The 12,519-nt window shown below is 37.5% G+C and overlaps 1 protein-coding gene across 41 annotated transcripts in view; it reads left to right on the top strand.

Annotated features, from left to right (window-relative positions):
* Positions 1–12,519, top strand: part of ABI3BP (ABI family member 3 binding protein) — a 233,795-nt gene that overhangs the window by 140,517 nt on the left and 80,759 nt on the right. For 31 of the 41 annotated variants that reach the window (XM_038582661.1, XM_038582660.1, XM_038582640.1 and 28 more), the window contains 9 exons: positions 484–546; positions 663–737; positions 1,441–1,488; positions 2,946–3,005; positions 3,819–3,908; positions 6,095–6,172; positions 7,707–7,766; positions 8,577–8,660; positions 9,902–9,961. The exons of 1 other annotated variant lie outside the window; for it this stretch is intronic. In XM_038582661.1, coding sequence (XP_038438589.1) covers positions 484–546; positions 663–737; positions 1,441–1,488; positions 2,946–3,005; positions 3,819–3,908; positions 6,095–6,172; positions 7,707–7,766; positions 8,577–8,660; positions 9,902–9,961 — 618 coding nt within the window. The remainder of the gene's footprint in view (positions 1–483; positions 547–662; positions 738–1,440; positions 1,489–2,945; positions 3,006–3,818; positions 3,909–6,094; positions 6,173–7,706; positions 7,767–8,576; positions 8,661–9,901; positions 9,962–12,519) is intronic. 9 more of the 41 variants (XM_038582655.1, XM_038582652.1, XM_038582651.1 and 6 more) reach the window with 6 other exon arrangements.

Here is a 12,519-nt window from a genome sequence, read left to right as displayed (position 1 = left end):
TTATTTGACTATTACTATTTCATTATAATTTCTTAGCATTCACAGTAAATTTGCTTTACTTTGGAAAATTCCTGAAATCTATAGCCATGTAACCTCTGTATAATTTAAAGTGTTTATGGATTATTTTCCAGGTCTCCTAAGCAAGTTTCAAATTTCTACTTTACTATTTTTATGTTGAAAAACCTAACAACTAATCAATAGAAGTATTGTACTTGTCATCTTTGAATTTACTTATATAGAAAGAAATTTTATTATAGTTCTCATTACTTTGCTCAAAGGCACATTTTGAGCATTTCCTGAAGACTTTTCACTTTGGAAAAATCAGGAGAAATGGACACATTTCCCATCCTTCTCATACCCCAGGAATTAATTTTGTTGTATATTCAGTGAAGTTTTATAGTATCTTTACTCAAGCATATGTGTCTTTATTCTGACAGTTACAGCCATGATCATTATGCTAATTTCTAATACCTTTCTCTTTAGCATCAAAACCATCCAAAAGACCTAAAACCACACATAGACCAGATGCACCTCAAATCCAGCCTGGTAATCACTACTTTCACTGCCTTGATCTATAACTAGGAAAATAGAGTGTAAGTAACATTACTCTTGACATTCACAGCTCTGCTATGACACTAATTATAGCACCTTTTCTTCTTCAGATTCAAAACCACCAAAGCAATTACTTCCTAAACCCCAAACCCCAGCACAACCAGATATGCCACCAACTAAATCCGGTAAACATAATTGCCAATGCTTTAGTTTAAGAAGTTTTTCCTTTGGAAATGTTGTTGAAAATTTTTATGATTTGTCATACTGTATAAAGCATAGAAACACAAATACCATGATTTTGTTCGTTATCTTTACAAAGTAAAAACACCAATTGTGAAATGAACAAGCCAATGTGTAGGAAGTTAGTGAGGTTTATATCTGATGGTCTGATAGATTCCATTTTGTTAACATTGTTAGGCTTTGTGTATTGAGTTTGGATGTGTAATGAGTAGAAGTCTGATTTTTCTGTATTTGGAACATACCTGAAAGTGATTTCAGCATTCACCACTAGATAAGACTGGGAAGGCTGACACTGTGTTCATGCTTTTTAGGCACATAATCAGAAATTGGCTTCCTCTAAAATACTTTAATGGCATTTTAAACAGTAACTATTACCTAAGTGATTTCCTATGAAGAAAGGTATTTATATAAGAGTTCTAAAATTTCAACTGTTTTGCAATTGACATTTTCTCCTAAGATTCCAGTAAATACAAAATTCTTGTTTAGTAAGAAAATATCTCTCATATGAGATATTATGAAGAAGATATTATAAAGAACTTATGAAGAAGACAATATATATCAACTTAGAATAAACCAGATTCTATATCTTATGAATTTAAGCATCAATGACCACTTAAAAGTTTAAACTTCTTTTACTTTATGATGCAGTCTTTGAGCCTGTTACATTTGAGACCGAAGCTCCCTCCCCAACTGTAGGTAATGATCTCTTCCTTCTTGATCAATGTTTCTCTGAGCTCACCTCTCTCATCTCTGTCCTGAGTTGTGTTCTTTTATGTAAAAAACAGTCGTTCATCATCTTTTCATTCATTTCCAGAAATTGCTTATTATTTTCAACAGGGAAATTTTCAATATCAAGAGGCATTCTTACTTCTGCTGCTCAGTTTATAACCCCTGAATGTCATTCTTCCTTTGATCACCTTCAAAGGCATTCAGATTGCTTGTAGCACTTGATGTTGAGGAAAGTCACAGGGACTGAGAGCACAACCATCAGCAATCCAGGAAGTCTTTGAGATTTTTGCTATTATGTGTGTATAATTAATGGTTATGGGAGAGGAGCAGTTAAAAATCTGGTTGGGGCTTGAGGTAATACCCAATTATCCCTTTCTTGCAAAAGTCCTTTCCTCTTGAATTTTGTACTATTCAAATGCACGTGCATGTTTCTGTTGAAAAATTCATCTTGCAACGCTGATTTCCAAGCAAAACAGGGATTCCCTATTTTGTTTGAAGGCAATCAGTTTTCGATATTGTTTCATCCTATTGTGTTCACTTTCCTCATCTCTTCTGTAGGCCATATTTTCCATTAATTCAGAAGATGTCCGATGTGGCTTAAACCAACTCTGCTGTTATCTTAGTGAAAGGCAATCTTCATACAAAAGCTCACAGTGTTTTCATGATGAGATGTTTAATGTTACATTTAGTCTTCTGAACTTAATGACAAATGGAGATGCTAATTTGAATCCAAGGAGTTACAAATCACAATTTCATAGATATGTATAAATTCAATCATTTCAGAATATTATAGAATTACAGGAATCCTGTTTATATAGATAAAAGTTGAATTATTATTCTTCAGACCTTTCTCTTAATGATCTGTTGCCCACTTGAATGATTATCTCCTAATTATTCATTTGAGATAAATGAATTAAGAGAAAGAGTATGAAAGAGTTCCCCATTTATTATGGAGAAAAGGCACACGTTTACCTTTTGCATGACTGTCACACATGTCCAATAAACAGACAAATTGAGAACATTTTAAAAAATTCTCACCGCCACAATTCCTCAAAACAAATAGCAATGGTGGTGAAAGCCTTCCAAATACTGACAGAAGCTTTTGCAGTTTTTCAGATTAAATTAAAATACAGATTAGGCAACTGAGATGTTTTTGGAACCAAGTTTCCAATGTAGCTGGTATCAGATAATGAAATACAGAGAAAAGCTTTTCACTGGCCTCATAAGAATGCAAAATACACAGGTATATCTATTTTGTGAGATAAATGGATACCAGAGTATGGTCAATTAGAGACCAAATACTACTTTTACAGCATTCAGAAATGCTTTTTAAACATTACAGGGTAAACAAGATTTGTTTTAAAGATAATTTTCCTTCTTTTGCTATATTTCTTAAATCTCCATTGTTTATTGCTTTTGGTCAGTTCCTGCCACAGACCTTGAACCTGTAACTCTGAGAACTGAGGCTCCCACAACAACATTGGGTAATGACTTTTTATGTCTTTAAGCAAGTGCATTTTCTGCCCATTGTCTAGTCTATTCTGTTATTATCTTGGTCAAGGGGTTTTCTTTTTCTAAGATTTTCTCATCGCCCTCCCTTGTCACTCAACTATAGTCTTCATTTTGAATATTGAAGATGTTTAAAATAAGTTACTTGATTAGTTGCTTGGTTAAGCTTGCATGCACCTCGGATAGAGCATATATCTTGCGTATTATCCAGCTCTATTAGTGCTTTACAGAGCCTGTGATTCTGCTCAGTGTTCTGTAGCAAAGCTGAATTTCAAATACAATTAGGAGTGGCTGCTTCATACACATCAATTTTACTTCTGTGGACATTGACAGAAGGTTGTATTAAGATAGGGCATTTTTATTGTCTACCAATGATTTTAAGAAATGAAATGTGCTTTTTCTAATGTTTAATGGGATGTATGTGTAAACCAAATAATTTCTAAGTACAATCTCCTAAAAGCAGGTAAGCCTGGGGCCTGGGTTCTCCCCTGTATAGACATGCTACGTTTCTGGGGTCAGGATCCTTTTTGAAAATCTGACATCAATAATAATGAGATTTTTAGATTATTAGAATAATTTTATATATTCTTTCTCGAACTGTCAGTGGACAGCACCCCCCTCCAACCACCAAATCTTCTTACATATAGATGACAAAATTCTAAAACCAAAGAGACTAATTTATTAAGACTTAGAAAGCCTAGCAAAATTTTAGAAACCCTCGAGCCATGTATCATCCTTTCTTGAGTTTCTGGAATTATACACAACATTAACCAGTTTCCTTCCTTCAGCTCCCAAAACATCACAACGACCAAGAACACGTCGTCCACGTCCCAAACATAAAACCACACCGAGCCCAACAGGATCTGAGAGCAAACTAGGTAAATATGTGGTTCCTGGTACCCGTGGAACCCCCTGGATGTGACTTTTGCGTGGCGGTTTAACTTGCCACCAAATAGCTCACAATTCGGTGAGGCCTTCAGTGTGAAGGCCAAGGTAACAAGAGCTCTAGTAAATAACTGTAACTTCCTTATGCTGCTTGATATCTTCTTGTACTTTTGTATTTTGTTTATTTCTCTGAAAATTGTGTTTTCCTCTTTCTGGTTTATCAAAAACCTACCTAGTTAAATATCCGACTAGCATATTTAGTTCAATTAGCCACACATTTTATTAAGCGCTACACTAGCATCTGTGAAAAATAGTTGAGAAATAACAAATGACTTCACTTGGTTGAGGAAGCAAGTTTCTTATAAATAGATAAAAAGGAATACAGACAGAAGCAACATATTTATTAAGTTTTACCAACTGTCAGGCACACAGTTAATTCTTAGAAAAGTAAAAAATTCATGAGCTGTTAAGTATAATATGGACCTCAAAGTTTCTACAGCATGTAGATAGGTTGCAGAGATAGGCGGGACTAGCATAGACTGTGGCGGAGAGGTACCATACGTGTGGGGAACAGCAGAAGGATAGGAATTAGAAGAGCATCCTGATTGAGAGAAAGGGGAAAGACAATGTTCATTTAGCTGATGCTCAGAAATTGTGGTCAGTGATGCTACTTTTAGATGGTCCATGAAGAGGACCTTGAATTGCCTGATTTCAGTGATTGGATTTAAGTCACTTGGCTATACCATACTCTCCTATCCTCCTGGGGTCAGGCCTTTTCTGTCCTGATAACAGAGAAATGCACTGACAAGTTTTGCAGACTGAATGACCCTCTGTATCTTGTTCTTTTCTATGATTCTGTTCGGACAGAAGTCTTGGTCTTCTTCCAAAGTGAGCTCTTAACAACAACAACAACAACAAAAAAAAATCATCTATTTTGGCTCGTCATTATATATCTACTTAAATATATCAATTATTTCATCTATCATGATCTAGGGCCTTGTTTTCCAATAAATAATACTTTTACATTCTTTTCTCATCATTTTTAAACCTAATATTACTAGAAAGATGCCTAAAGATCTCTCTAAGCAGGGTTTTCTTGTTGTTTTTGTATTATCAGATAATATAAAAAGCAAAACTTGGAGCTATGTGGAGATACTAAGAATATAACCATTTCGTAAGAACAAATATCTTTGTACCCTGACCTCAAAATTTTAAAAATGTTTGCTTTTTGGTTGCAGAACCAATGCCACACTAGTGAAGTTCATTTTTTCAGGAGAGTTTGATGACTTTTCTCATGGGTTTAACTTTTTTTTTTCAATCACTTTTTTTTTCTTTTTCCTTTTTTCCAATCACTTTTGATCTTTACTTGCCACAGATTCTGAACCTATTACTTCTGGGACATCTTTAGGTAATGATCCTTTATGTCCTTTAGCAAGTGCTTTTTCTTATTCATTGTCAGAGTTATCTGTGGTGCTATTTAGATGATGTCATAACCTAGCATCATCCTACAACATAAAAGACTTTCTTTCTAACAGAGATGTGTATGGCTTTAATTGAACAACACTCTCTACCCCACATCCCAGCTTCAGATTGCGTCATGTCAATCTGAGTCTGTTTGAACAATACTACTGTTTGTTAGAGCTAAGGTCTGAATGTGATTCTCCACTAGGCCCTCTATAGACCACTGATACAGTATCGATTAGGATACCATGAATTTTCTTACTTTCTTTTTGTATCTCAGGTTCTATCTTTCTTTCACTTAATGGATATTCCATCAAATTCTGTATGCCTGTTCTAGTAAGTTAGCAGATGGAAATTTTTCCGAAGCCTACTTGTTTTGAATTATATTTACAAGTGAATAGGATATGAACTTCTCTCACATCATCATATTTTAGGAGCAATTTGTAACCAGTTTTGGATTATGGACACTTTCAAAGAAATGATGGTTCCTCATCTTCATTTCTTAAACATAATTGTATTGTACTTTTTAACCTCTGGCGAACTCTCAATTATAAAAGGAAACCTATTGATATACTAAGGGAGAAAATATTAAACCAAAGTAACAAAGTTTTCTCCCTTCAAAGAAACTCTGACAAATTTTAGAAAGCTTAGCTTATCATTTTATTCAGAGTTCATGGAGCCATCAACACAGTATTAATCCTAAATTTTCTTCCTTCAGCAACAACAAAGAAACCTCGTCGTCTACGCCCCAAAGCTAAAACCACACCCCATCCAGAAGTACCTCAGACCAAACTGGGTAAATATGTGGTTTCTGGTTTAAGGAATTCAAGCAGTCTACCCCAGTTGGGACCTTAAATTCTATGCGCATGATTGGCACTTGCCCAATAGATCTTTTAAGCGTAAAAACTGCTGGTTAATGAGCAGAACTTGAGATAATTATCTTGTGCTTCTGTGTGGGAATCTCCATCAATGATTATCTTAATTACTTTTCATGCTATTTGATTCCATTCTTTTTAAAAAAATATATACTACTTTTTTTTTTTGAGAGAGAGAGAGAGAGAGACAGGGAGACAGTGCATGCTCAAATGAGAGAGGGAGAGGCAGAGGAAAAGAAATCTCAAGCAGACTCCTCGCAGAGTGCTGAGCCAGTCCTGGGCTTGACCTCATGACCCTGAGATATAATGACCTGAGCCAAAACTCAGAGTTGGGTGCTCAACTGTCTGAGCCACCCAGGCTACCCAGATTCCATTCCTGCCTGAAAGATAAAGCTTGCTTAGTAAAGAGGATAATCAATTCAAGTCTACTACTTTAATTATCCCCACATAACCCCTATAACCATATTAGCAGTAGGAAGCATGTTTTATTTCTTAATGTGTGCTATAGTTGTAAACAAAAGCCATTCCAGCATAAACAGAGAAAATCACACAAGGCAGCAATGTTTATACAAGAGTGTGTGTGCATCTGTGTGTGTGTGTCTGTCTATATATGTAATTTCCCAAATGGTACAATGCTATGTGCTAGGAGCCTGGTTAATATCTGGAGCAGGAAAAGGCTCAGGATGTTAGGAAGAAACCATTACAGAGTTTGGATGAATATATGGGTAAGGGATCAAAGACTGACAAGCAGAGAGTGTCTGAAGCTGGCCTCCTAGACAGAGGATGACTTGATGCTCTCCAGTCAAATGGGCCCGTAGGATGGATTTAAGGGGGCTGAGGTGGCTACTTACGAGTTTAAATTGGACCCACTGGGCTTCAGTGATTCCTCTGCACAGGACCATGCTTTTTCTGTTCTTAAAACTGAGGTGCCTGGGTGGCTCAGTCAGGTAAGTGTCCAGTGCTGGGAATGAGCCCTGAGTTGGGCTCCCTGCTCCGTGGGGAGCCCACTTCTCCTCCTCCCTCTGCCCTCCCCCCCCGCCACTTGTGCTTGCCCTCCCTCTCTCAAAGAAATAAAATCTTTTTTAAAAAGCCCTGAGGATACCTAGTTTAATATAATATCACAAACAGAGGTTCTTCTTCACTCTGTTGTATCAAATGCCACCCTTTTCACTAAGAGCCTAATCTCTTAGCGAGTGCAGTATCAGCTTCCTTTTGGCTCTCTACAGTGTGTGTGGTAAACAGACCCCAATGTGACCCAGTACCCCCACCCCTGCTTCCTCCCACACCCCTAGTTCCTAACTCTTGGTATTAAATCTTGGAATGTGTAATCCACCTTTTTCCCGCTCTTTCCCCCTTAAAAGGCTTAGAAACATTATTTTTATCAGTAAGATGAATTTTCTGACATTTCGTGCGTTCACAAAAATCTCTTTGGTTTCTCTTATTGGTTTTGATCAGTTCCTACCACAGTCTTTGAACCAGTTATTCTTAGAACCGAGGCTCCAGTGACCACACTAGGTAATGACCCATTATGTCCATCAGCATCTGCTTTTCCTGCTCATTTGAAACCCATTTCATCACCTTCATACGCACAGCTGCTTCTGCTTCACAAGACTTGTGTGTCCTTCTCTGTTGTCATTCAGCTGCTTCTTCACATATTGAAGACTTTTAAGACCACTTACTTGTTTTTGTAAGAGCGAAGTACGAACTTAGTCTGGTATACGCATTTGCAATGTAATGCACTAGAATTGATGGCATCTCACCTCCATGTAACCTATTAGTCACATTTTTGGTTCCTGAGTTTCGAACCTATGAGGGTTGGGGTGAGGGTGTCTATCCTTGATCTAAGCAGAGTATTGTCATAACTGTTAAAGTACGACGTGATTCCTGTACAGCTCTAGATTCCCACATTTTTATTATGTGCATGATCTTGTTTTGCCATTTTAGGTAACGATGTCTTCTTTCAGTAAAATGTGAAATAGAAAATGTGTTCAGTGCTAAGAAACTTAAATTATAAGTGGCATCATTATTAGTTCAAATTCACCTTATACCTTCACCACCACCACCATAACTCAGTAAAGTTTTGGAACTTTTTTCATTTAGAGATCCTTATGAGAATATCCTCAATATATAAACTCATATTTCTGTGTGACCTTTGTTTTTCAGAGCAGTGTAAATGATATAAAGAGGGAGTTATTGAAATGGAGACAAATACTTTAAGCTCAAAGGAAAAATTTTCTATAGCTCAAAAAATTAGAACAAATGTAATCCTATCAACAGCTCCTGGCACTAAAAACACTCTGTTAACCTGAGGTTTTCTTCCTTTAGTTCCCAAGGTGCCTCAACAAACTCTTCATCCACATCCCAAACCTAAAACCACAGGGAGTCCTGAAGCACTTCAGACTGAACTGGGTAAATGTGTAGATCCTGGTTAAACCCATCCTGTGGGGTCCAGAAAAAGTGAAGGAGCAGGTCAGGGGTAGCAGCTGCTTCTACTCCAGAGTGAGCAGGAGAACATGGTTGGAAGGGTTTAGGTGGTCGCTGAATTTCTAAAACTTCTGAGTTGGAATTTACTGTTTATTTGATTTCTCATTCAATTCTATTCATCCTTTAAATATTGGCCATGTGTGGTGGAATGAAATAGCTACAGAATGTATGTTTGGGGAAATGGGAAATTATTTCTTGTTAACTACAAAGTTAAGTCATGATAAATATCTGGGGTAGGACTCGGCAAATATTTTCTATAAAGGGCTAGATAGTAAATATTTGGAGCTTTGTGAGCCATGAAGTCTCTGTTGCGTTTTCTTCTTATTTTCCTTTTTAATTGTACAACCACTTAAAAAAATGGGAAAAAATCATTTTAGCTCTCATAGGCTGCATACAAATAAGCCATGGGTGAGATTTGACCCCCCCCTTGGTTTAAAGAAACAGAGTGGGCCAGAATAGTTAGGAAGGATCGAGTGTTGAAATCACTGTAGATTTGGATGACTGGGGCAAAGGAGGATGGAGAAGCAGAAGGGAAGGACGTGGGTGGAGGACCAGTGAGGGGAGGCAGAGGCTTCTCGGAGCATTTGGGGCTGTCAGTCTTCTATGTGTCAATTAGAACATTTCATTGAGACTGCTGCAGCTAAATGGGCCCAAAGGACCAGTCGAAAAGGTATTTTGAATAATCAACTTAGGAGTTTGAATTTCATGTAAGAATCATCAGTATCTGTATATGGTCACACTTTCCCTGGGCGTTGGGCAGAAAGCTACCTCTATAGCTCAGATTCAGTGCCTGTCCCTTATCCTGCTCTCTTATGAGCCTACTGCTACCAGCCTAATCCTATTAGGCAGAGTTCGCTATCTCTTTCCAAAGATGAGTTTTCAGCAAGATTGGTAGGGTCTATTTTGGTACATTATTCTAGGATTGTGAAAGAGTGAGACTCTTCAGGGGCACTTCACGGGGACAATTGTCTGCTACAAAGACAACCCCAACTAAGTGATACATTGGTACCTGAATGAGAGACTGACTCCATATCCCTCAGTTCAGAAAGCGAATAGTTTTTGCTGTGTGCTCTAGATGCATTATTACTTAGGCACAATTATTTTGCAGTTCTGAGATTGTATAAATGTTTAACATTTCATTTTTGTTTTTTATTATTTTTGGTCAGTTCCTGCTATAGTTCTTGAACCAGTCACTCCCATGAAAGAGGCTCCAGGGACTACATTTGGTAATGCCACTTTCTGACTTTCAGCAAGAGCTTTTCCTGCTCATTGTCAAACCCATTCCACTCATTGCCTTTCATTTATATTCTTTATCTTTTGAGTTGAACGTGCATAAAACAAATTACCTTTTGTTCTTGAGAGAGTCATGCCTGAATCTAGTTTGGGATCCCTTCCTACCATGTAACTGACTTTAAAATTTTTTCATGCCACCTTCTGTTTTTGGCTTAATCTGAGTTCTCCGTTAAGACAAATTTCATATATTCATGTGAGCACCTGATCCAGATCTCTCTAACTGAGCTGTGACAGGGAAGTTTCTTAATTCATCCTTTGTTCCTTTGTACATGTACCTTTTTTATCTGCCTGTCTTTTGTTAACTTTTGAGTAATATGTTTTTAGCAAATTGTCTAACAGATAATGTGGTCAAGGATAATAAGTTTAAAAAGTAAGCCCCACCCTTGGGGTGAATCTGACTACCTCTTACTCTCCAGCATAGTTTATAAATGACTCTTAACCTTTTTAATGCAGTCAGGGACTCTAAGAGAATATGATAAAGGGGCGCCTGCCTGGCGCAGTTGGTGGAGCATGGGACTGGATCTTGGGATTGCAGGTTTGAGCCCCATGCTGGCTGTAGGGATTACTTTAAAAAATAAAATCTTTTAAAAAATGTGATCAAAAATACCAATCTTGACCCTCAGAATTAAAAGCTTCATTTTTGTGTCAGTTTTGCCCCCAAAGTATCAATAAGAGGAGAAGATACAGTAGCATAGTAGGGCCAAATTTTTTCACACTAGAACCATATTTTACTAAACTCTAGAAAAATCTGTCAAGCTGTAGAAAACAAAGAATTTTTTAAACTTCATAATTTGCAGAACCATAAACTTTAAAGTGACAAAAGGTTATCTTTTTACACTTCCATGAACATCCCAATGAACATGTCAGTTACAAACCAACCTTAAAACCACTCCAAGTCCAGATGAATTTGATGAATTTGGGACTACACCAGATGAAAGCTCAGTCCTTGGTTTCAGGAGCCTGAGAACCTGTGACTGGTTGAAAGTGTAAATCCACATCCCCTCTAGTGAAGGAATCATGAAGAGTCCTTTCCCCTTCAGAGTTGGTGAGAAGTACATGTTTGGAAGGTACATAATTTTTCCTCTAACGCAGGGTAGTAGGAAACATGTTTTACTTAGTCTTCAGGCTAGCTATACACAAAGCCTTTTCCTGCATAAAAGGCATAGAGAAGGAAAATAAGGCAGGGTGTTTTTGCAAATTGAAGATATTTCTTGGGTACTCATCATATAAGGTCTTAAACAAGTAAAGCATCATTTTGAGCCTCAGTAAATCAGGGAAGGAATTTGGATCTTGACATCACATCAGAATTTGCACGAGTGGACAGGTGAGAGTAAACAAAGACCAAAAAAAAAAAAAAAAAGGATATGTATGGAGACAACCAGAGGGCAGAGGTTCTGCTTCTTTGAAGTGTCAGTCAAAACATATCGTGGGTGATTCTGTATTTGAATAATACCACAAGAAGTTGAAGGAGGGCTTGAATGTTCCACTCAGGAGTCTGATGTTGTTCTCATGAGCATCAGAAATCTCTTCTTTCCACCCTGCTTGAGGCTTTCCCGGTACTACAAGTGGATGGGTGCTTTACTGGATGCCATAGACTGAATGGGTGCCCATTACTCAGTCCTCTTGAGTACGTTTCTTTAGATACAAGTCACAAGATCTTTCCAAAGTTGAGTTCTCAGCAAGGTCATCATAGCCCTTTCTGGTCATTTATGTAATGACTGCGTGGATATTTAGGGACTTTTTCTGCAATCATAAGTTGATAAACATAGTAGATGTCGTCTTCATTCAGCACCCAATAAAGTGCAAGTTAGACTCTTATGTGTTTTTCAAGATAGTTAGAAATGTATTTAAGTAAAAGCCTAAAAACGTCCTAGAGTCTACCGTGTTGGATTCAAATAATCAAGGACTAACTAGTGCAACTGTTTCCCCCTTGTGGTGCTAAACAGAGACCACGGGTAATGACTATCTCAGAGATGAACAAGTCCTTAACTACAGTTTAGCCAAGTCTGGACAAACAATTGATTTCCTATTGCAAGGAAGCTTGTAAGGCTGCCATAACAAGATAGACTGGGTGTCTTAAACAATAGAAATCTACTTCTCACAGCTCTGGAGGCTGGAAATTGAAGATGAAGGTATCAGCAGTTTTAACGTCTCCTGAGGCCATTCTCCTTGGCTTGTAGATGGCCTCGTCTTTCTGTGTCCTCCCATGGCCTTTCCTCTGTGTGTGACCATCCTTTGTGTGTCACCCTATTCTTATGTCATCAGTCATATTGGATTAGGGACCTACCCTTACAACTCCATTTAACCTGAATTGCCTCTTCAAAGCCCCTATGTCCAGATACAATCACATTTGGGAGTTGATGCTTCAACATAGGAATTTGTGGGAGACACAGTTCACCCCACAGTTCATGTCATCTAGAAATAAAGTAGTAATTCTAGATGCAATGTTACACTGGCTAAATACATTTTGAAGTGAATATTGTAGCTCCTT

The sequence above is a fragment of the Canis lupus genome, chromosome 33 (genome assembly GCF_011100685.1).
Source record: "Canis lupus familiaris isolate Mischka breed German Shepherd chromosome 33, alternate assembly UU_Cfam_GSD_1.0, whole genome shotgun sequence".
NCBI lineage: Eukaryota > Metazoa > Chordata > Mammalia > Carnivora > Canidae > Canis > Canis lupus.
This window is presented reverse-complemented; position numbering and strand designations above follow the sequence as displayed.